This window comes from Parasteatoda tepidariorum, chromosome 2 (assembly GCF_982258835.1).
Source record: "Parasteatoda tepidariorum strain Cologne lab strain chromosome 2, Ptep-v5.0, whole genome shotgun sequence".
NCBI lineage: Eukaryota > Metazoa > Arthropoda > Arachnida > Araneae > Theridiidae > Parasteatoda > Parasteatoda tepidariorum.
The window spans coordinates 17,705,819-17,727,592 of record NC_141756.1 but is presented as its reverse complement, the minus strand read 5'-3'; the positions used below and the strand labels follow the sequence as shown (position 1 = coordinate 17,727,592).

At 28.3% G+C, this 21,774-nt stretch overlaps 2 protein-coding genes across 3 annotated transcripts in view; one reads left to right on the top strand and one right to left on the bottom strand.

The window, feature by feature from the left end:
• Nucleotides 1–447: 447 nt before the first annotated feature.
• Nucleotides 448–1,881, bottom strand: LOC147814559 (uncharacterized). Its single transcript, XM_087156481.1, has one exon. It carries the CDS (start codon nucleotides 1,879–1,881, stop codon nucleotides 448–450), a length of 1,434 nt encoding a protein of 477 aa, XP_087012607.1.
• A 7,699-nt stretch (nucleotides 1,882–9,580) lies between these two features.
• The window catches only part of LOC107441572 (uncharacterized), a 346,324-nt gene continuing 334,130 nt past the window's right edge, over nucleotides 9,581–21,774 (top strand). For both annotated transcript variants that reach the window (XM_071177198.2, XM_071177197.2), the window contains exon 1: nucleotides 9,581–9,722. The gene's annotated coding sequence lies outside the window, so the exon portion shown is untranslated. The remainder of the gene's footprint in view (nucleotides 9,723–21,774) is intronic.

Here is a 21,774-nt window from a genome sequence, read left to right as displayed (position 1 = left end):
AAGCTTTCTCTGATGCATCTGAAAAAATGTGTAAAGTTGCATCATCGATATTACCTCTAAGCATTCTTCTTGGAAGAGTGCATTGTTCAATCAGACCAAGATGTTTTGCCCACCTAAGAAACCTCACTTTAAGATCATCGGGAAGCTCTTCGTCCCAATGTAATTTCATTCTCCAGGCCTCTTGTAGTATCAATTTCGGTACGAGCATTGCAGGACATGAAAATCCTATTGGGTCGTATATGCTGTTTACTACTGAAAGTAACATTCTTTTACTCGGTAAAGGACTCGGGTCAGCAATTGTTTTAGGGAAAATACATGATATTTCATCTGTTTCACAATTCCACTTAAGTCCTAATACTGACTGAATCGGATTTACGGAAGAGCCTGTAGAAAACCAACATCGTAAATCAAAGCACCCAGCCGCCATTATCTCGATTGCTTGAGTTTTTAAAATTTGAAACTGATCTTCCTCATCCACACTGGTAACCAAGTATCCACGTAAAAGCCGTCTTCTAATTTACTTCTTGTAAAATCCATGTCTTTACCTTTAAATTTTTCCTGACCAAGGTGATGTAGTATCGTTGCATTCAGTAGGAAAGGAGAAGTAGTAATTCCAAAAACGACACGGCAGTGTCTGTATTCGACGATAGCTGAACAATCAGAATCCTTATACCACAAGAATCGCAATACATCTCTGTCTACTTGATTTACACTTATCTGCAAAAATGCCTGTTTAATATCGGCAGTAACTCCCTTTGCACCCCATCTGAACCTGTTTAGTAACGGAGGAATTTGCTGTGTCAAACTTGGTCCAGTACTAAGACAATCATTTAATGAAGCACCACCTTTAATTTTGCATGAACCGTCAAAGACAGGCCGTATTTTCGTTGTTGCGCTTGATAACTTAATTACTGGTCTGTGTGGTAGGTAGTAGACTGAATTCTTTACTTCCGATAACTTAGTTTCCTCAATAATTCCTTCTTTTTTCCTATTCAAAAAAACTTCGCTATATGATTTTAATGTGTTTTCTTTTACCATATTCTTCGTAACAGAACGGAGTCTAGATACGGCTACTTCACGATTGCTGTATAAGGGAGGATGTCCTACCAACCAAGGAAGTGTAACTTCATAACGATTTTCATTATTAACCTTCAGAGTTTCTTGAAAATGGATCAGTGTGTCTTCTTCTAGCATTCTTTTCTCGTGCACTTCTGTTGGATCTGTTATTCCTAAAACTTCCAAATCCCAAATGTTATGCAACTCAAAGTTATTCAATGCCAACGATACCATATTGAAAACTTCCTTTTTCTTTCCAAGACCCATGATGGTCCAACCAACTGTAGTTTCTATGGCTGTTATCCCTGTTTTGAAAACTTCTACTCTTCCTGTTAAAATACTGCCAAGGACATCTGCTCCCAGTAGGATTCTTATAGGCAACGCATTTCTACCTACATCAGATAGAATTATCCCACGGGAAGAAAATTCGGAAATAAGTTTTTCATCTTGAATTCTAGGTAATGCCGTACAAATTTTTGACTGATCAAGGAATGTAACTGGTATAGAACATTTTCCGTCTAAACCTTCTATAGTCAATTTATATTTTTTATGCTTAGCAGCAGGTGTTGTTCCTCCACCAAACAAACCTTGCGAAAGTATTTCGGTACCTGAAGATTGAAGATGTAATTCTTTAACTAAACTAGTTTCGATGTATGAACGGTGTGATCCATCATCTAATAAAGATCGAACACAAACCTCTTTACCATCATTACGAAGTCTTAACATAACAGTCTTAAGATAAATTTCTCTTGGCGACGATTGAGAAGAAAGCAGTGCTGTGGCACTTTCTTCTTCATGTCCTTGTTCCTTGTCAGGGGAATTCATGGATCCTTTGTTAAAATTAGGGCACAATATCACATAATGTCGTTGATTACACAATAAACACCTTACTTTACTTCTACAATCTCGGAAAAAATGTCCCTTTTTTAAACATAATAAGCAACATTTTGCTTGCTTAACTGCTTTTTTCCTTTCTTCCAAACTCAAATCAGAAGCTTTCGACAATCTTTGGTATTGTGAGGTTTATGACAAAATATGCAATCAGTTTTTCCAAACGATTTATCAGGAAGTGATGATATTAAAGCAGCGGCAGTTGGATCGTCCTGTTGAAATGGTTTATTTACTTCTCGTTTGTATTTTTGTCTCCCAAAACCATTTTCCGCTAAAACCCTATGTTCTTCACCTTCTACTTCATGAGAGAGAAAGGACATTAACGCTTCCAACAAATTTTCTTTAGTTAGATTTATCATCTCTTCTTCGCCAATTTTGGCATTTAATCTGTATCTATCCCACGCCTTTAAAACTTCAACGGGTAAACATGATTCTACAACCGGGTACAACATTGTTGCGTAATTTTTTGTGGTCACCCCCAATGTTTCCAGCTATCTCAAATTCGAACCTAATTTATCATAAAGTTCAGCAAGCCGTACATTTTGGCGATTTAGCACTAAAGCTAAAAGTCTCTAATGTAAACTTCTATCAATAAATCTGTCCTTCCAAAACGAAACTTTAAGTGTTCTATTACTTTCAAATAATTTTCTTTGGATGGTGGATAGCTGTCAACGATATCTCTTGCTTTCGTATTTGACTTAATAGACGCCAATAGATATTGGAATTTATCTTCTTCTTTTAAATTATTATCATTGTGAATGCGAGAAAACTGTCCCCAAAATGCTACCCAAGTTTTCGGACCAACTTCATATTCTTTCAAAACTATTTTTGGCAGCTTTAAATTTGCGCCAACTTTTGACTGTACATCGCATGACTTGGCATCAAAATTTTTCTGAACATAAGAATCGTAAAATACTTTCACTTCAATAAATTTCTCTCTATAAGATTCAGCTAAATCAAATTCTTCGTCAGAAATATTACTTAACAAACTTATTTGAGAATCCAAATCAAACAACCTAGTTGATTTATCGACTATCTTATTATAAATAGTAAATATTTCCTTACTTTCAATATTTTCGGATTCTTCTAACTTAGCAAATTGATTGCAAGCAGTAGTAAAAGCACGGCGTAACTGTGTTCTTGCTTTTTTCAAATCTTCTACGTTACTTGCAATGTCATTTTCTTTTTCTTCGGCCATTTTCAGTTTTAAATTCCAGAGTAGGCTTAACACAAATCGTTATATTAGCAATGCAATATTTCCAATCTTAATCGCAGAAATTCTTTTTAAATCACGGACGCCATGTTTCGTTTCACGAACGAGGCCTAAATTATCAGCAATGAAGGCGAAATTAATAATTAAATCAACGCAAAGAAACGCTTAGTTCTCAATAAAAACAAAACAACCTTTCTTTATTACTTCTTACATCAGTCATAATACCCAGATTCAGGTTATTATTTTTATAAAACAAATACATAACGATTACGATTAAAACTACTAAATCGATTCTCAACAACCGGACTGGTTGTGACATTTTTTTCTGAAGTCCTTTTTTATGACTGTCCACAAACCTTCGATCATATTGATCAGAAACAAACGTAACCTTACCAGCCGGTATCCAACGTAGAATTTACGGAACTCTGAAATTGCATATACCGTTTAACATTTAAAAATAACACTAAAATCTAAAACAACCAGAATCACAATTGGGTTTCAACATCGCCCAGCTTGGCGATCAACCGCGATCACAACTTGGCGAGAATCAAGGGGCACCCTCAAATATAGTTTACCCTTTTTCTAATTTAACTTTCATCTTTATAAGTAAATCATTAATAGCATCGTCTTTAGTGCATTCTGACTGCAACATGCGGTAGTATCGTCAAAAAAAGCTCTCTAAATAAGAGCCTCACATAAATACTTTGAATAATTTTAATCTTATTATTAGTTTTGTTAATTTTCTCGTTTTGATATTTTTTCGTGTTTCTTTATTTGACCTTTTCCTCATTTGATGCGGAGGTTTGCCCGGTCGCTGGGAGAGGTTTTAATGGTCTCTCCTACAGATTTTCTTCAACACAAAAATCTAAGGAAAAAAATTCCTTTCCTCCCAAAAGTGGTTGTAAATAGAGGTGGTCACTACATAGAAGTTGTCTTTCCTGTAAGTTTCACTGTATTTAGACAAGGTATTGTTTCCTATGCATTCCTTTAAGCTAAATTTAATGACGTCAAAGCAGAACATATAGTTTAAAATAAGTCTTTCGATAGAACTTTTAGTTCAAAAGTTATAATATGTGGGGGGGGGGCGGAGTTATCGACAATGCCAACCTTCATCTATCAAAAGGTACCTCATGATTGAATCAAGCTAGCAAGTCTTATATACTAGTGAATTGATGTTTAATAATAATAGTGGTAGTTATGCCACAATACTCCCCTACCAGAATTTTATCAGGGATAGAATTCGATGAACGGATACCACTAGTTGCTGTATTTGTGAAAGACCGGGAGAGCTGGATTAAGGTCACCGGGTTTTTGAGTGCTGAAAGTGAGAGGTGTGTTAACTTCACGATCGTAGTCGCTGCTGTGCTGCCTTTAGCAGTCGAGTGTATGCAGACTAACGTTGTGTATGATCGATATGAGACTGAGTAGCAACAGCGTGAGGAGGTGGATATTGCCGCAGTCACAAGTCAACTGTTCAATGTGGACCATCCAACGAAGACGATGTTACTGTCGATGTAGACATATTCATATCGAAGTGTCAAGATAGTCATACTGTCAAGATAGTAACCAATGTGGGGGGAAGAGTATTCGACTATGCCAACCTTCATCTATCAAAAGGTGCCTCGAGATTGAATCAAGTTAGCAAGTCTTATATATACTAGTAAATTGATGTTTAATAATCGTAGTGGTAGTTACGTCACAAATACATAAAAGTACAGTTTTGTATGTATTTATACTAATTTAAATTTTGACACTGTTATGTAGACAAGCAAAGAATGAGATCCCATGAATAATTTTACGTTGAGTTGACTGAGACCAAAAAAAAGTCAGTAGGACCAATAGTTTAATATTTTCTTTGTTTTTTGGCTATTCTAAATAATCCCTCTTTTTTGGGGGGAACCTTGACTTATTAAATATAGTTTATTTAGAAACTGTAAAAAGATAAACCATTTATTGTAATTGTGGGCTCCCAAACCAATTTTTACTTTTAAAATCGTGAACGCATAAACCAAAGAGAAGGTATTTAGAAAATATTTAATGTTGTAAATAATTTTTTTTATTTTATCGTTTTATCAATAACAGTCTTAAAATTAGGTTTTATGTCAGCAAGGCAACCTAAGATTAAGGTTAATAACAGAATAATATTAAGAAAGATTAGTAAAATATTACAGGTACCTTTCAATAAAAGAAAATTAAATAATTTATTCATAAATACCAGTTTGACAGTTCTTAATTCCGTGCTGACGATAGCCAAAGATGTATATTTTTTATTTTGTATATTAAAAATCATGTGATTTTTCTGTCCAATGAGAATGCATAAAGCTGTTAGACAATAGCCTATAGGTAAAGTATTATTTAAATTTTAATATTTAATAACTATCTTGTTATAGTTGTTAAATTACTTAATTTTATCTAAATTTTTATTAAAATAATAACTATCAGTTTCAAATAGAAAGTTTTTTTTTCCAATAAATATTCTATAATGCTTATTTGTTTTCTCTGCATTTTATGATCATAGAATGAAGAATTAAAAAAATATTTCTGTTTCAGGGATTGACATTTGTGGGTGTGCAATTTAAAACTAAAGCAGGGGGAACTTCGAATTCAAATTTAAAGTAAGAAATTTGCAACATCAGCTTCCAAACGTGGAATAATGTATAATGTACTTTTGGTGATTAATTTGTGATTCAAAAAATACCTTAGTATTAATCAAACATAATTCTTTAAAGTGATGGAGTTGTAAAAAACACAATTCTGTGTTTTCCAACTTCACTTTTACAAAGCGAAGTTTTTCAGATTTGTTTTCATTTTTAAAAAATTTTGTTGTTGGTTAAAATTAAAGCCCTGGATACGTAGATTAAGTTGCGACACTCCGCCATCTTGGTGACTGCAACTCTTAGTGTAGAAATCCGTAATTTCTATTCTTAAACGCCACTTTTTGTTGATCAATATTTTCCGATTCTTGAAGATAAGTTAAATAATTACAATGTGTTTTTAAATTTTTTTCTCTCTAAAATTATATCCTTTATTTTAATTCTATTCAGTTAAAATAATATCTCATCTATAAGTTAAAACTTTCTCATTTCGTTTTTCATAACCTGCTATACTTTTTTTTTCTTAACTCTTCGAAATTTTTTGAAGTCGGTGTTTTTATGAGGTTCAAAGAGTGGTGTGATTTGGTAATTCAAATTATTATGAACATTATCATAAGTGTTCAAAGAAAAAATCTTTATTCCCCAATAGTTCAAATCTTTTTCTTCTAAATCAACACCAATTATTATTTGGTTTTTTATACTAAAAAAAAAAAAAGTACAATTAGTTGAATTTAAAATGAAAACTCAATTAAAATTTTAGATGCAAATAACAAAATCGAAAAATATTTTAAAATTGCTGTTTAATTTTCAAAATACTAAATTAAATAAAAATGTGTTTATCAATTAAGTGTAAAACAGTACTTTTCCATTTCACCGGTGCAAGTAAATTCAGATATTTTATTATTTAGTATTTTTTTTCTTTTTTTTTAAATAGCTGTCTCCTAAAATATTTTAAAAAAATCAATTGCAATGGCAAAGTTAAATTATTTGCAGTTGGTGATTTAGCAATAGCTAATTTATCTCCAGCGCCGTCGAAATGGAAAAGTAGGAGAGAGTGGGGTCAATTGTAACATTTTTTACTTAACTATTTTTAACTAACAAAAAATCCAATATATTATTAGTATTAATTGACTGACGAGTAAAGTAGACTATCCTCTGCTAGAACAAAAAAAAACAACCTTATTTTAAATGTTATTATATTAGTAATTAACAATTTTTAACAGTCGTGCACTTGTTACAATTGTCCCCTCTTACGGGGTCAATTGTAACAGTTCATAAATTCAACTAAAACATAGTTAATTATACATATTATCATAGTTGTGATATATTTTTTTATTGATCAAAATAGTAGTGATATTTTTGGAGTAAAAATAATAATGAGCAGAAACCTAAAGGGTTAAACTTTTAACTTTAAGGGGTTAAAAATTTTAATTTATGCTGTGAAAGGTGACAAATAAAATAATGCACGTGCAACATAATAAAAATGATATAGGAAACTATTGGTGGTTCTTAAAGAGTTAAGTAATGGTTTGAAAACATAAGATTATTTATTTTCAGCTGTTACAATCGTCCCTTTACTTATTGTTACAATCGTCCCCAACACGCCATTTCAGCTTCATTTGTTAAAAACAACTAACAAAACTAATCTTTTTTTTTTTGAAATGTTAATTAAGGTGTCCACTTACATATTTGGTTAATAATTTTTATTTGTTTAAACAAAATTACTTTGTTACAATATAATATTCTAATACCAAAAAAAGTACTAACGTAGCGTGAAAATATCTTTTGAGGTGTAACTCTTTCAAAAGTACATAAAAATAATTACCAGCAGGGGTGTGCATGTAGATTTATTAAATACACCTTGTGCACCACCTAGAAACTAAATCTAGAACCCGACACTCGAAATTTTTGCTCTGTTACAATCGTACCCTGTTACAATTGACCCCACTCTCCCCGTCCTACAAAACATATTATAAATATTAAACCAATAAACTCACTTTAACAGCGTTAATATTTTGAGAAAAATTTCACATTTTTTTCAAAACACAATAATCTTGTCTTTAATTGTATTATCTTATCGATATTACAAAAATAAGGGTTAAAGCTAATTAATTTATATAGATTCACTATGATTGAAATAATTTAGCATTTATAATAGTGTATGGTAAATATTTTATTTTAATAAATAATTCTTGAGATTTTTTTAAAAAAAATGTTAATTTTATCAATTGTATAAAGCAATTTTATACAAACTGCGAGGTATATAAAATGATATTTTTCTGAATTAGAATAAGATATTCAAATCTTATTCAATTTGATTCATTAATTATTTCCTATTTTATTAATGAGTAATAATGTTAATAACAAATCTTTTCAAAGAGGAAAATACTTATTGTAATTGTTAGTTTATTGAAATAGTCACATTATTCTTTTACGAAATAAAACAAAGCAATGCAAATTTTTAATATAGACATTTCTTAAAAACTAAAAAAGCAAAATTCTGCATGAGTAAACAAAATAAGGAGCAATTTAAAATATAACGGGACAATTATCATTATCTTTTTTTAGCTTTTTTTGGTATAAAATTTTATCTTACTTTGTATCGTTTGGCGTTCATTTATCTCTGCCAATTCTATGCAGCCAGTCGTTCTTTATAGCGATCTCCAACTGGTAAGCGATATAATTTGAAGCCTAATTTTGACTTATTAGAACACCAAACTCGCGACAACCTGTCATTATTAATTTAAAAGTATGAAACAACTGAAGTAAAAATAAAATAAAAGATACAGTAAGTAAGATGCAGTAATAAAAAATACAGTAAGATATTTTTCGGGTGGCAAATAGTTTTAGAGCAATAGTTTACCAATTCTGGAAAATTTAAACGCACATTTTAGCATATTTCAATAAAGATATGTATTAAGATAAGTTATATTAAGATATTTTTTAAAGTATCATGTAATTTTATAAGAACAGATTTCAAGTTAAGCAAAACTTTAAATCCCATTTCAGCATAATTTAATAAAAATTCCTTTTAAAATAAAATGTATTAAGATATATTTGAGTAAAAAATAATTTTATAACGATAGATTGCAAGTTGAGCACTCCATTAAAAGATTAAAAATTATGATTTGAAAATTAAGTTACAAGATTAAAAATTCCAAACACCATTTTAGCATATTTCAATAAAGATTCGCTCTAAAATAAAAGAATTTAATTACCTTTAGACTTAATAAAATACTTTTTTGCTTTGTTTTTAGCAATTGATTGAAACTGTACACACTTTAAAAGTCCAATTTAATTTTTTTCAACATGGATGAATTTTAAAATAAATTTCATTAAGTTATTTTTTGAGTAACAACTAATTTTATACAAATTCATTGCAAGTTAGTTGTGACAAATTTAAATGCCCATTTAAGCCTTTTCTGCGTATTGCTGTTGCTTTTTTCATATTCTTTAATATTTTATCATACAAGCTCAAAAGCTTCAAACAAATTAGCAAGTAATTTAAAAGCAAAATTTAAAAAAAAATAATAATTAAATAGTAAGCAACACAAAGAATGCTCCCTTTTTTTTCTCACAATTTACAAACAATAACAGCACCTTCAATAGTTAGGTCAAAATAACAAAAAGGACGGCTTTAAACCACTTTTATTCCATCCATAAAACTCGCCCAGCATCAACAGGTATTCCAGATAACGATGATCAGTTACTTAACTGTATCTCTCTTATCATGTATTCCAGTGCGCGGCGACTATTTATCGCCTACTCATACATTTATGGCGACGTTTTTAGAAGCCAATCATTTTCATCCCTTCAACCGCGGTTTCTCTTGAACCATGTCAGATGATTACTGTGCTTGCTGACAGGTATTCGCATCCTCGCATTCAATGGATTACCTATTTCTTATTGGATAATTTGTGCATTTTATTTTTTTTTAAACTACACTTCAAAAAATTGTGAATTTATGGGTGAGTTTTTAAATTTTTTTCTTTTTTTCACAATTAATTTGTTGATTTTTTTTTCCTCAATGGAAAAACAAACAAACAATGATTGAAAAACAACTTAAAAATGCTTAATTAATTTAAAACTTTTTTTTCATAATTTTTAAACCAAATTATTACTGAATAATTAATTTTATGCAATTAAACTATAATTTAAGTTCAAGGATCGCAGTGCTCTAATAAAATTAAAAAATAAATAATTATATAGAAATAAATATATAAAAATAATAGTTTCGTTTTAAAGTCCATGCAAGAAGCATAGTTCATAAATATTAATTAATATTATTTATTAAATTAGATACATTCTGCCAACTTAAAATTGTAATTATTAATAGATGCTTTATTCACCAGTAAAATACATTTTCTTTGCTCATTTTTTATAACACAAGTAATAAATTAATTATTCTACTTGACTTAATTTAAATGAAATAAAATGCTATAGTTAAAAAAAAGAAAACTGAAGAAGAATTTTATCGATAGTTATCTAAATTTATTATTAATATCAAAGAGTTCAAAAAGAATACAACTTTAATTTGAGTAGATACCTTACGGAAATTTAAACTTCAATCAAAATATCTTATAACACCATAGTAACACCTTAATTAAAGTTTTAAAACTAATTAACAAAATAATTAACAAAAAGTCTGGAGAAAGATATTTTAGGGAGCAAATTACACTGTTCATGGAATTAAATTTATGAATTCTTGCATAAATTGCTGTTTATATTGTTATTTACCCGTAAGCTACATTTAATTTTTAAGACTTCAGTATATTTTTATCTGCATAATTTTATTATGAGTAAATGTTTTAACTAGACCGTGTTAAGGCGATATGTGTTATTGTTTTTTCAATATAATTAAAAAGAACTGTGAAGTTTTATTTTTTTCTTACATTTTAAAACGAATATTTATAAGGAAGTATCGTTTTAAATATAAATTCAAATTTACCAAATTTTTTTTATTATTATAGATATTTCGTGATTTTTAAAAAAAATTCTTTGGCAAAAATATGTAATAAAAACTGACTTGCCGCTATAAGTTTAATAATACTTCAGCTAAAAATAAACTTTATCGATTATTAGGTATAAATATTGATACATTTTGATAAGCTTTACACATTTGCACATTTTCAGCCTTAAATTAACCTTGAATATGTAAGAAGAACACATTGTATTAGAACATTTAGTTTCATTTGAGTTTTGCAATGTTAATTGTGTGCGTCAAAAAATGGACATACTTTCAGCTGTCGCTTGCACTATTTAGGAAACAGTTGTAACTTGTATCAAGCTCCAGGCAAAAAGTTCCAATTGAAATTTGAGCTCTCTAACTTGACAGAAAGCATTCAAATTTTTGATAGACGTTGAGTTTTATTGATTTTTATTGGAGATGTGCTTCCAGCGGACCGGAAATAATTAGAACTTGTGTGAAAATCAGTACAGTGCTTCAGTAAAGTCATTCCAGGCAGTCGAAAACTGGTCAAAATTCTGCTTTGAAAACGTGATGATAAATTCTGCTTTTATTGATCAGAAAAAGATTTGGGTGGTCACTCGAGTGACAGTTAAAATTTGAGTGCAAGAATCAGTCGGAAAGTGTTTGGAATGTTGAGTGACGTTAAATTCATTTTGGGGACGATATCGTGATAAATTCTACTTGAAGCAATCGGTCTACAATTGAAATGTGCATTGCCATTCGATACAAAGTACCAGTAGATATTTGGGAGCGTTAGCTAATCGAAAATGGATCGAAATTCTGATTGCAATCCTCCATTCTTATACACATTCTGAAGTAAATTATTTAAAAAAAAAAAAAACAAAAAAAAAAGAACGAGGAAATATTCTTTTTTTTTTTTTTAAAAAATATAAAGTTAGTCTGAGATATACAGAAAGATATCCTAAGGCAGAAATTTTTTGCGGACAGAATATTTGTTTTTGAAATGTATTATTAGTTTATGTAGCTTTATTAGCATGAGCTATCATTTACCTATATTTTTCAATGATTTTATTCATTTGTTATATAAAGGCATGCTTACGCAAAACAAATATTTTTTGCATCTGACTTCGCGTACTTATATTATAGACAACACCTACTAATTAGCATGCCAGTTGGGTCTTTCAAACTATAAAGATGCATTATAGCGCCTGAAAATCTAATCAATATTCCAAAAGTTACAAATTTTTTTTCACTCTCAAATTCCTTAAATCGTGTGAAATCAAAGTAGTTTTAAACATACTACAAAAACTAACGAAGAGATTAGATTGCTCTTTCTATCATAGAAAACCATCACTACATAACATAGCTGAGAGAGATGTAAATGAATTTCCAAAGTCATTATACCGGTTTCAAAAACACGCAGAATATTGAGATCGGAACGTAGTAAACCGGACTTTGTTTCTTGTTATTCTTTACTAATATATTTTTAGAAAATTATTTTCTTTTCTTTTTTTTCTCTTTTTTTCTTGTTATGTTACTAAATTAAATTTGACTTATTTTTAAAACTAGCTCCTTCAAATGGAAAACAGTAAACAGATGTAGGAAACAAAATTATCAGGAACAAAAATATTTTTTTCTTAAAAAAAACTTTGTTAATTTACTTTAGTTAATTGAAAATACATTTAGTAAAAATATTTTGCATAAAAATTCATTAAAAAATTGAGTTCAAACATTTGTTTCAAGAAAATAAATTGTTCTCAATATTCAAAAAAATATAAACTTATAATTATTTATAATAATTTATGATAGTTTTACTTATTTTTTTGTCCAAACTATTTCTAAAACTCTTTACAATTACATGGTAATCCCATTAAAGAATGTAAATTAATTAATTTGAAAAGTACTATGAAGTAAAATAATAAGTAAATCGAATCGTTTAAAAAATAAAATTTAAAATGTGTAAATGCAGAAGTCTCTAAAACTCTAACCTATCTGATCATTTTATTGAATAATTTGTCACGTATTTCCAAATAAAAATTTTATAAAAAAACAATGGTTTTTAAATTACTTCCATTCAAGTGTCTACAAAAATTCAAAATTCTATGAGTCACGACCGAGTTTTTGGAATCAGCAATCTAAAAATATTCAGATATTCATCTTGTTTCTAAATTACTTTACTTTATTTTATTAAATTTTACAGAAACATTAGCTTTTCTGCGATAAATTTTATTTAGCGTGACTCCCAGTGTATATGTGTGAATATTTATACAGTATTTTATTTGGGAACCATTTTAATTTTGTTTTTATTAGCTATGTAATGAAAATGATTCCTAATTCTTGTAATAATTTGTTATTTGAAAATAGCAGTCTATGAAAAGATAATTATGCTATTAGCAGCTTTTAATAATACCTAACTACCTAATAAGCTGTTTACCTATTACTTACCTAACTAACCTAATACTTACCTAGCTAAACCTGTCACCATTTTCTCTAACTACTTAAATAAAATTATTAGCAATATTATTAAAGATGATTTTTCATGGATAATCACTAATAATCAACCAGTTTCAGAATTTATTAAGCATAAATTATTTCTATTGCGACTTTTGATTTCCGGGATCTCTTCAATAGCATTATCCTTTCTAAACTAAAATATGTTCTTTTGAGTTATTACGATGATTCTTAAAAATATCCTTAATTGCGATTTTGATTATTGGGAAATTCTAATTAATTTTAGTTTTTTTTAATAATTATCTTTACAATGGAAAATATATTTTTATTCAAATTGATGGAATGCTACAAGGATCTAATTTTTCATCTCTCTCAGCTAACTTATTTTTACACTATAATGAAAAAAACAGTACTCTTAATATTAAATTTGTTTTTAGATTTATTGATGATTTAATTCCCTTTAATTTTCAAGATCATACAATTTTAATTAATAATAACCACCCCGAGGAATTAATATTGCATCTTAGGATCTTAAGCTTGGAAGGTATTAAAAAAGAAGAAAATATCTGCATTGTTGATTTATGCGATAAAAGAAATGATTTTAACTTTAATATAAATAAACTAATTACTTATAATTCTAATGTTTCTAAAAACATTTATTTAAATACAATTTTTAATCAAATGAATAGAATTAGAAGAATATGTAGTCATGTTTATTTATTCAAAAATAACAAATAGACGAACTCATTCAAAATTCAGTAAAAAACAATGGATATCCAACAAATGTTATTAAATACTACATTATATCATTGAGTTAATTACATGCTATTATTATTAACAAATTTACTGAAAACTTCTTAACTAAATTTACATTTTCACCATGTGCAAATCCAATTCGGGCAAATTCGCGGCTAAAAATCTGCTCCAAGCGGATAAATCATGTCTCTCTTATTTTAAATAAATGTTAATTTTCTAAAATCACTAAAATTGTATAATTAAATATCAACCTTTTTAATTATGAACTTTAAATTATCCAAACGTATTACAAAAATTAATTTATATCATTCATGAAAATTCCACAACTTGTAAGTTCATTTGAATTCGCTACTCACTTTATATATTACATTTTATATTTTATTCCGCTTTTTTCTTACATTTTATTTTCTATTTTTTGCAGAATAAGTTTTATTTCGTATATATTTTACTTAATATGTTCTATTTTTGTTTCAATCTTTTTGGGTGCTCATCACACTATTTCATTAATATATTTTGATTAATACAATATTAGAAAGCACTACTTTTTGTCGATATAAACGTGTGAGCTCATGACGAGATTATATATATATATATATATATATATATATATATATATATATATATATATATATATATATATATATATATATATATATATATTCATTCATTCATTCAGTCACTTGCAACCAAAGATAATCCATCATTTGAATACCTCTATTCTGTAATCATAAGAATACGAGATTGACACAAGATACTTTATAAGACAACGTGATCTGCATAAGTATAAATGTTCAAATTAACCGAAAGCAGTTCTATGTACTATCTGTTTTCGTTCGTCGATCAATTATAAGCGATCCAAACAATAAAAGAAATTAATCATTATTTGAAATGTATAGAATGTATTGAGATTTAGAAGACTATTTATCCTGAGAGGGAGCAATCTTTTTTTTTTTTTTACGACACATAAATTGAACATTAGATGAATCATAAATTATCTTTGGAAATCAAAAATTGCGTGTTTGCTTGTGCCTTGTTTCATTATTTTGCTTACAGCAGTTTTCTAATATAGGTGCTTGAAGATATTTAATAGCGTATAAAGGCATCCATTATAATTGGTAAATTGAATTTGCTTTATAATAGTCTTCTAAATCCATTGGTCCCAAATTTAACGATGTGTGTTACTGAAGACAAAAAAAAAAAAAAAAAATCCATTTTGCAAAGTAAATAATGATTTATTTTAAATATCTTAATGAACCATCTTTATTGTTCTTAAATTTCTTCCATGCACCACTACACCTTTTAAATTTAAGAAAAATTCCAAAAAGTAATTTAGATTTTCATGATATATATATATATATATATATATATATCATGAAATATCACTAAATTCTAACTGTAGAGTATTCACAATTCATATTTATTGTACAAACTAAGTGTTCTTTAAATTCTGCTAGTTTATATTTAAAACAAGTTTTTTTTCTTCCTTTTTTTTTCTTTTCCCAAACGATATGATTATCCGGTCGACATGTCGTTTTTATAATATTTATTTTTATTATTAACTCTTAACAATATTTCTTAAAAGAAATAGTTAAGTTAAATTTATCAACTTTCAAACGTACGTAAATATTCATGACATTTCCGTTATTCGTAATTTTAAATCAAATGAAACTCAGCAATAAAAATCAATGAAGGACAAAGAAATTTGCTAAGAATAAAAACACAAAGAAAAAATTTCCATCTCAAAATTCACTTATTACATTATGTAATAATAAAAACAATAAAATAGATTTAGGAATTATAATCTTTTTAAACCTGCAGGCAAAGCGAAAGAAGATTTGGAAAAAGTTTCATTTGGTATTTATCCCTAATCGCTTGCTAACTCGACAAGCGATTTTTTTTGCTTCATTTTTATTGTCTGCGGCTGCAAGTGCCGAGAATTTGTCTTTCGGCAATTCAAAATTAGTTGAGAAGTTTCGTCACTTTTTCCATGAGATTATGAGAAAAAGAAGAAAAAAAAAATAATCGCATCGATGAAGAAGGACTTCAGGTGAACGACTTCTTTTTATTCTTTTTTTACGCTATAAGAACTCAGGAAGAGTCTTCTTGTGTAAAAGAAATGGCTACTGGTTGAGAAAGTTGACGGAAAAGGATGAATATATTTTAGGTCGATTATCTCTTAACAAGACAAGTTTTTATTAATGGTAAGAGAGTAAAAAAAAAAGAAGAAAAGCAATAACTGGTCCCTACACATTTTAGGAAGTGATTAGGCAACTATTTTTGACCTCAAATGTTTCTTTTTAACAGGTTAGTTTAGATTTAATTTGAGCTGTTTTCATGCGTTTATCTTTAACTACCATTTGATAGACAGTAAAAGAAGAATGAAATATGATTTATTTAAAATTAATTCTAGATCGATTTTTTTAAACTAATATGAGAATAAATTTTTTTTTTATATTGTTGAAATTTTGTTTAAAATTGTAATGCATTACCGGCAGGTTTGTGAGATCGCTGGTTACTGGGATTTGCTTACTATCATCAAATTTCTAAGAATACAACAATTTTTTTAAAATTTTATAACCGGCGTTGACAGCTGACTCATATTTGGATTAGACTATGTAGTTTCTTTTATACAGTCAAACCCCGCTATAGTGAACACGACTTATAGTGAACTCCCGGATATAGTGAACGAAATGCTCGGTCCCGTGCCTTGCTATACTCGTATAATGTTATTTTTAGTGGATATAGTGCACCAAAAAAGTGAGGAAGTTGGATATAATGAACTTTATTCTTTCTTCGACTGATTCCCCCCCCCCCCCTCATTTTCTTTGCAATAATTTTGAAATTTGTACTTCAAAATAAATACATATACCGATTTTTAAAACCATCTATATACTTTTATGTGCTCGAATGGCAGGTTAGACAGGTTTAAAAAGCGGAATAACAGAAATTCAGGAAAAATTATCTGAGAGTCGGGAAGTGTTTCCATATCTAATGCTGAGGATTGCTCATCAGCTAAAGATTACTAATTTTTATTTGTACGTAAGACGAAGAGTGATGAAAAATAACACATTTTTTGCTACTACATAATATTTTTCAGTCATTTATATGAATATAATGTAATAAAAGGGAGGAGTTTGGGAACTATTAGTGAAATTGCCTGCGTAGCGGATATAGTGAACCGAAATTTCGGTCCGTTGAAGGTTCACTATAGCGGGGTTTGACTGTATTTTTTGTTATATTTTATAATTTTTTTATTTTATAACTGTCGTTGAACAGCCGACCTAATTCGGGCTTGCGACTACCAATGTTTAACGCCGTATCCTTGTAATTCTGATTCCAATCCAGAAGACAAGGGAGTTCCTGGTTCCGTACCCCCAGAGAATGTTTCTTATGACGACTTGGAGGACTTTGTGATCCCGTCAGATTTAACGTGCACCAGTCACCATTTACTACACAGGGAGTCTTCGACCGGCGGGGATCAAACACACGACCTTTTGGACATGGTCCCAGTGCCCTACCAACCAGGTTATCCTGGCCCAAACTATGTAGTTTTATTTTATTTCTAACCGCATAATGTGTGGTTGGATATTCTTTCCAACCACAATAACGAAGTGCCTAATTAGATTAGTTATCTGGCAATAGTGACGAGAATCGATTTTAATTTGTGTATTTCTAAAATTGTTCTAGAAATTTTAACTAAAACAGTTACACTTTAGGATTTTTAATTGAGACTTAAATTTGTTTTAAGGAAACAATTTACTATTTGTATTTTTATTCATGATATTTAAAATTTAGAGCAATGAAGCTACTTATTCCGGTACTTATATCTTCGAAGGGAGTGAAAAAAAAAAGACCTATCGTAAAATGCATAGTGTTGGTGCAGCTGTAATCGGAATCAAATTTACTCACAAATAAAATACTTCGTATGCACCCATTATCATGATGCCAGTTGTGCCCGTTACCAAAATTGAGCATTATCGTCGTGAATAATAGTATAGCGATTTTTTATGGTAAATTTTTGCCATTAATTTTGCTTTTTAGTTTGTAGCTTATTTTTTACTCCAATTAGTATCTATTACCAAAATTAACTAAGCCTCTTGGATGTCAATAATAGTTTGCCGTTTTTTTTATGAATTTGTAACATTTCTCCATTAATTTTGTCTTTTAGTCCATGGCTAATTATTTTGCTTCAGTTAGTAACTATTAACAACATTAATTATCATTAGTGTCGATAATAGTATTGGCGTTTTTTTTATAGTTTATCCTCAACAAATTAGTTTCATATCTTTATTATTTTCAGTACAAAGCTTATTTGTTCTAATTTCAATTATCACTGATTTTAAATTATTTAGTTTTATAGTAACACGTTGTAAAAGGCTTGTTATAAACAAAATAAGCACGTGGTTTTAAATAAGTTAACTAATTAAGTGACGTACTCCGCTTACGCTACCACGATCACGTTAATCTTTTAGATAACTTAGCATAAATTTTACAGAATAATTAAAGTTTACAAAATAGCAAAAATAATTAAATTTTACAGAACAATCAATAAACGTTTATGATTAGAGCTATTAGCTAGCAAACATCACTGATGTTATCTTTAAAATATTTGACCAAACAGAATCGTCTATACTTTATTTCAATAAAATGTTAAATGTTTCAATAATAAGTTAATAAGAAAATACCATTTTCTTAAATGCCTCTGAATTAAAAATATAATTAAAAAAACTAAAAATTCTGACTTCCATATTAGTTTACAATTTTACTCATTCAGCTTCATATTAAAAGTCATATTTTTAGAACTTACGGTTATCCGCTCTGCAAACATATATTTCATTATATGTATTGATGATTTATTCACATAATGCAGAATTTTTTTTATTTAGATTTTTTGATAAAAGTAGGGAACTTCTAATGAACATGGTTCTTTGTTTATTTTTACAAATAGAATCAAATTCATTTTGAAATGTTTGGTATGATATCAAAATCAGGGCATAGAATAATAGGCTGTAGGTTTTGTTATTTACTTCTCACTTCCTGCTTAACTTTTTAAATATTTAAATTTTCAAATAATTTAAATATAATAGCAAGTTTTAGAAAATTTCACCTCAATTAATAACCTCTAATTAGTTCCTTACTAATAGGAAGATTTTAACTCATTTTACTCATAGGCCAAAATTCGGTAGTTCGGGGGAAAATATCGTCTTAAAATGTAATGCAAGATATATTTTTAAGTTATCGATACAAAATTAATAAAACTTACGAAAGTATTTACTCGTAAATAATATGTTTACTCCTTCTTTTAGAAGTATTTACCAATTTTAAGTTGTTTTTTTAAACTTTGTTATTTGGATTTAAGTAACCGTTCATTTACGTAAGACAAACTTTTACAAATAATGAATTGATTAATTTTTTAAAAAGATTTTAACTAAGTAAGCACTATTTATTGATGTTGCATTCAATGCAATGTTTATTTGTAAATTATTTTATTTCAAAGCATTAAAATCTTTTTTTCATTTCGCATAATTAAATAAAACATGGATAGTTTCTCTTTATATTTTAGTATAATTTATGAAATCACTCTAAGACGCAATGTATTGTCAACTTCGGGTACAATTTAATGCTTAAAAACTAATATTTTAAGACTATTTCTGCTTGCAAGCTTTTACAAAGTGATGGTATATGTAAAAATAAACGTAATTTTCCCTTGTTGATATTTTTTAATTGCAACGAAAAGTTATTAGGAAAGTAAGAAATTCAAGTTACTTTTAATACAGTTTAATAACATATTAACATTTTAATATTTGAATCTAGTGGATTTTCTTTCATGACCAAATTACGAAGCAATACACAATAAAAATATCCTTCAATTTGCAAAATAAGCTAAAATTTTCCTTTTTCTTTATGAAACTAGAAGACTCATTCGCTTCGCTCACCAACCCCCGGGCTCCCATGCGTCATAGAAGATCAGAAGAGAAGGACGGCTTACGTTCATTTTTTTTGCAAAAACACTTATTGGATTGTCACCTGCTGCATTTTGAGTATAACGAAGTTTTGGAAAATCAATAAGAAATTTTCCGCCCGAGGTGGGAAAACAGTACGCAAATTCGATTTTTTCCCTCCGTTTTCATGAACATAAACAATTCTTCCGCATTAAATCTTCTTAACAATAGACAAAGAAGATCATTTTGTTTATAAAACATATAATTTTAAATACATAATTTTGTTTATAAAATATATAATTTGAAATATATAATTTTGTTTATAAAATATGTAATTTGAAATATATCATTTTGTTTATAAAATATATAATTATAATTTCATATGTTTATAAATTATAAAATAAAATTTTTAATCTTTATTTTAAGCATATTTTATTAATATGCTAATAGTAAAGAGATGAAAGGATACCTGAATTTGAAAAACTATTAACTTTCCTTGAAAAAACAGCTTAAGAATACGATTGTGTGATAACGAAACGATTTTTATCTCTCTTTCGCTTTTACAGTTTTAAAAATGACTATATAAATGTTAAGATTTGTTCTTGACAACATCTAAACACTCTCTTATTTTTTATTTACTCATTTTTGTTTGCTTACTTCTGACATCAAGTCCAACACGAGCTTATAAAAGGAAAATCACGAGAAAAGAAGATACATTTTTCTACAACAATGGAAAAATAATTACTAGTGCTAAAATTTGAAGAAGAGAAAAACAGCAACTTAATATTGCAGAAAAAAAATCTAAAAAAAAAAAAAAAAACTCTCGTTAAGTTAATTCAAGATGGTCTCGTTAATTCAAAAGGGTTCTTCAAATGGCACGTCAAATTTCATCTTTGTTGTTGCATTTCAACAGGCAGTAGATAGAGCAACATAGTTTTCGTATTCCAAGTTTAAAAGTTAATAATTCTTGAACTAACAGTCGGATCATATTTTTTTCTTCCATTGTTTTTCCTGTACTTTGTTTTGGAAAATTTCGTAATTTTTAAGTAGATTTTGAGTAGCAAAACAAAATATGACGTTAAGTTGAACATCTAAAACAGCAACGGCGATCCACTAGATTTTTTAATCTAGAAAGATAATTAAAGATAACTAAAAAAGCCAATTTATTTTGATAAATTGAATTTTTTAAACCATTCAATTGCATTTATGAGTTTATTTTCTTCATATTTCTTAATAAAATAACATTTTTTGTTATTATTAAGGCTTTATATTTGAGGAGGAAATTGTTTATTCGAAACAAATTTCTTTTATTAAAAAAAAAAAAAAAGTAATAGCAATATTGACCTCGTTTTTAAACTTGACTCTTTCAGTTAAACTTTCTGGATTGTTATAGGAGAAAACTGTGGAAAAACTAGTTTAATGATGGTAAAATTATTGAGATATTAAAGCAATTTTTTTCTTTAGCACCCTGTTGTCGCCATATTATCAAAAAGAATTTATATGTGAAGGAAATTTATAGGTGAAAGAAATTTATAATGAGATATAAAAGATTGTGAACTAAATTTCTATGTGAATAATGGTGTTTATTGTTAAATTAATGATGTTTATTATTTATTATTAGTTATTAAAAATGACTTCTGTAAAATTCACAATGTAAAATGAAGGATAGATTTAAAAAATAAAATAAAACTGTCAGTAGTATTGAAATTTTCAGCTGATTGTTTAGAACTACCAGTTGGAATAAAAATAGTCGTAATTTTAACTAAATAAAAATGTTCTTTTCCATCATTTTAAAATAGTTGATTGAGTGGTTTTTCCTTCGGTACTCTGTTTCATGATACTAAATATGAATTTAGACATATTTTTAAATTACAGGACTTTTGGATAATTCCGGAAAACACACTTAAATCCAGAAAAGGTTTCGAATTAATTTATAATGCA

What these genes read in the sequence shown, in the direction of transcription:
- LOC147814559 (XM_087156481.1), bottom strand. Translation starts at nt 1,881, where the DNA reads ATGAATTCCCCTGACAAGGAACAAGGACATGAAGAAGAAAGTGCCACA.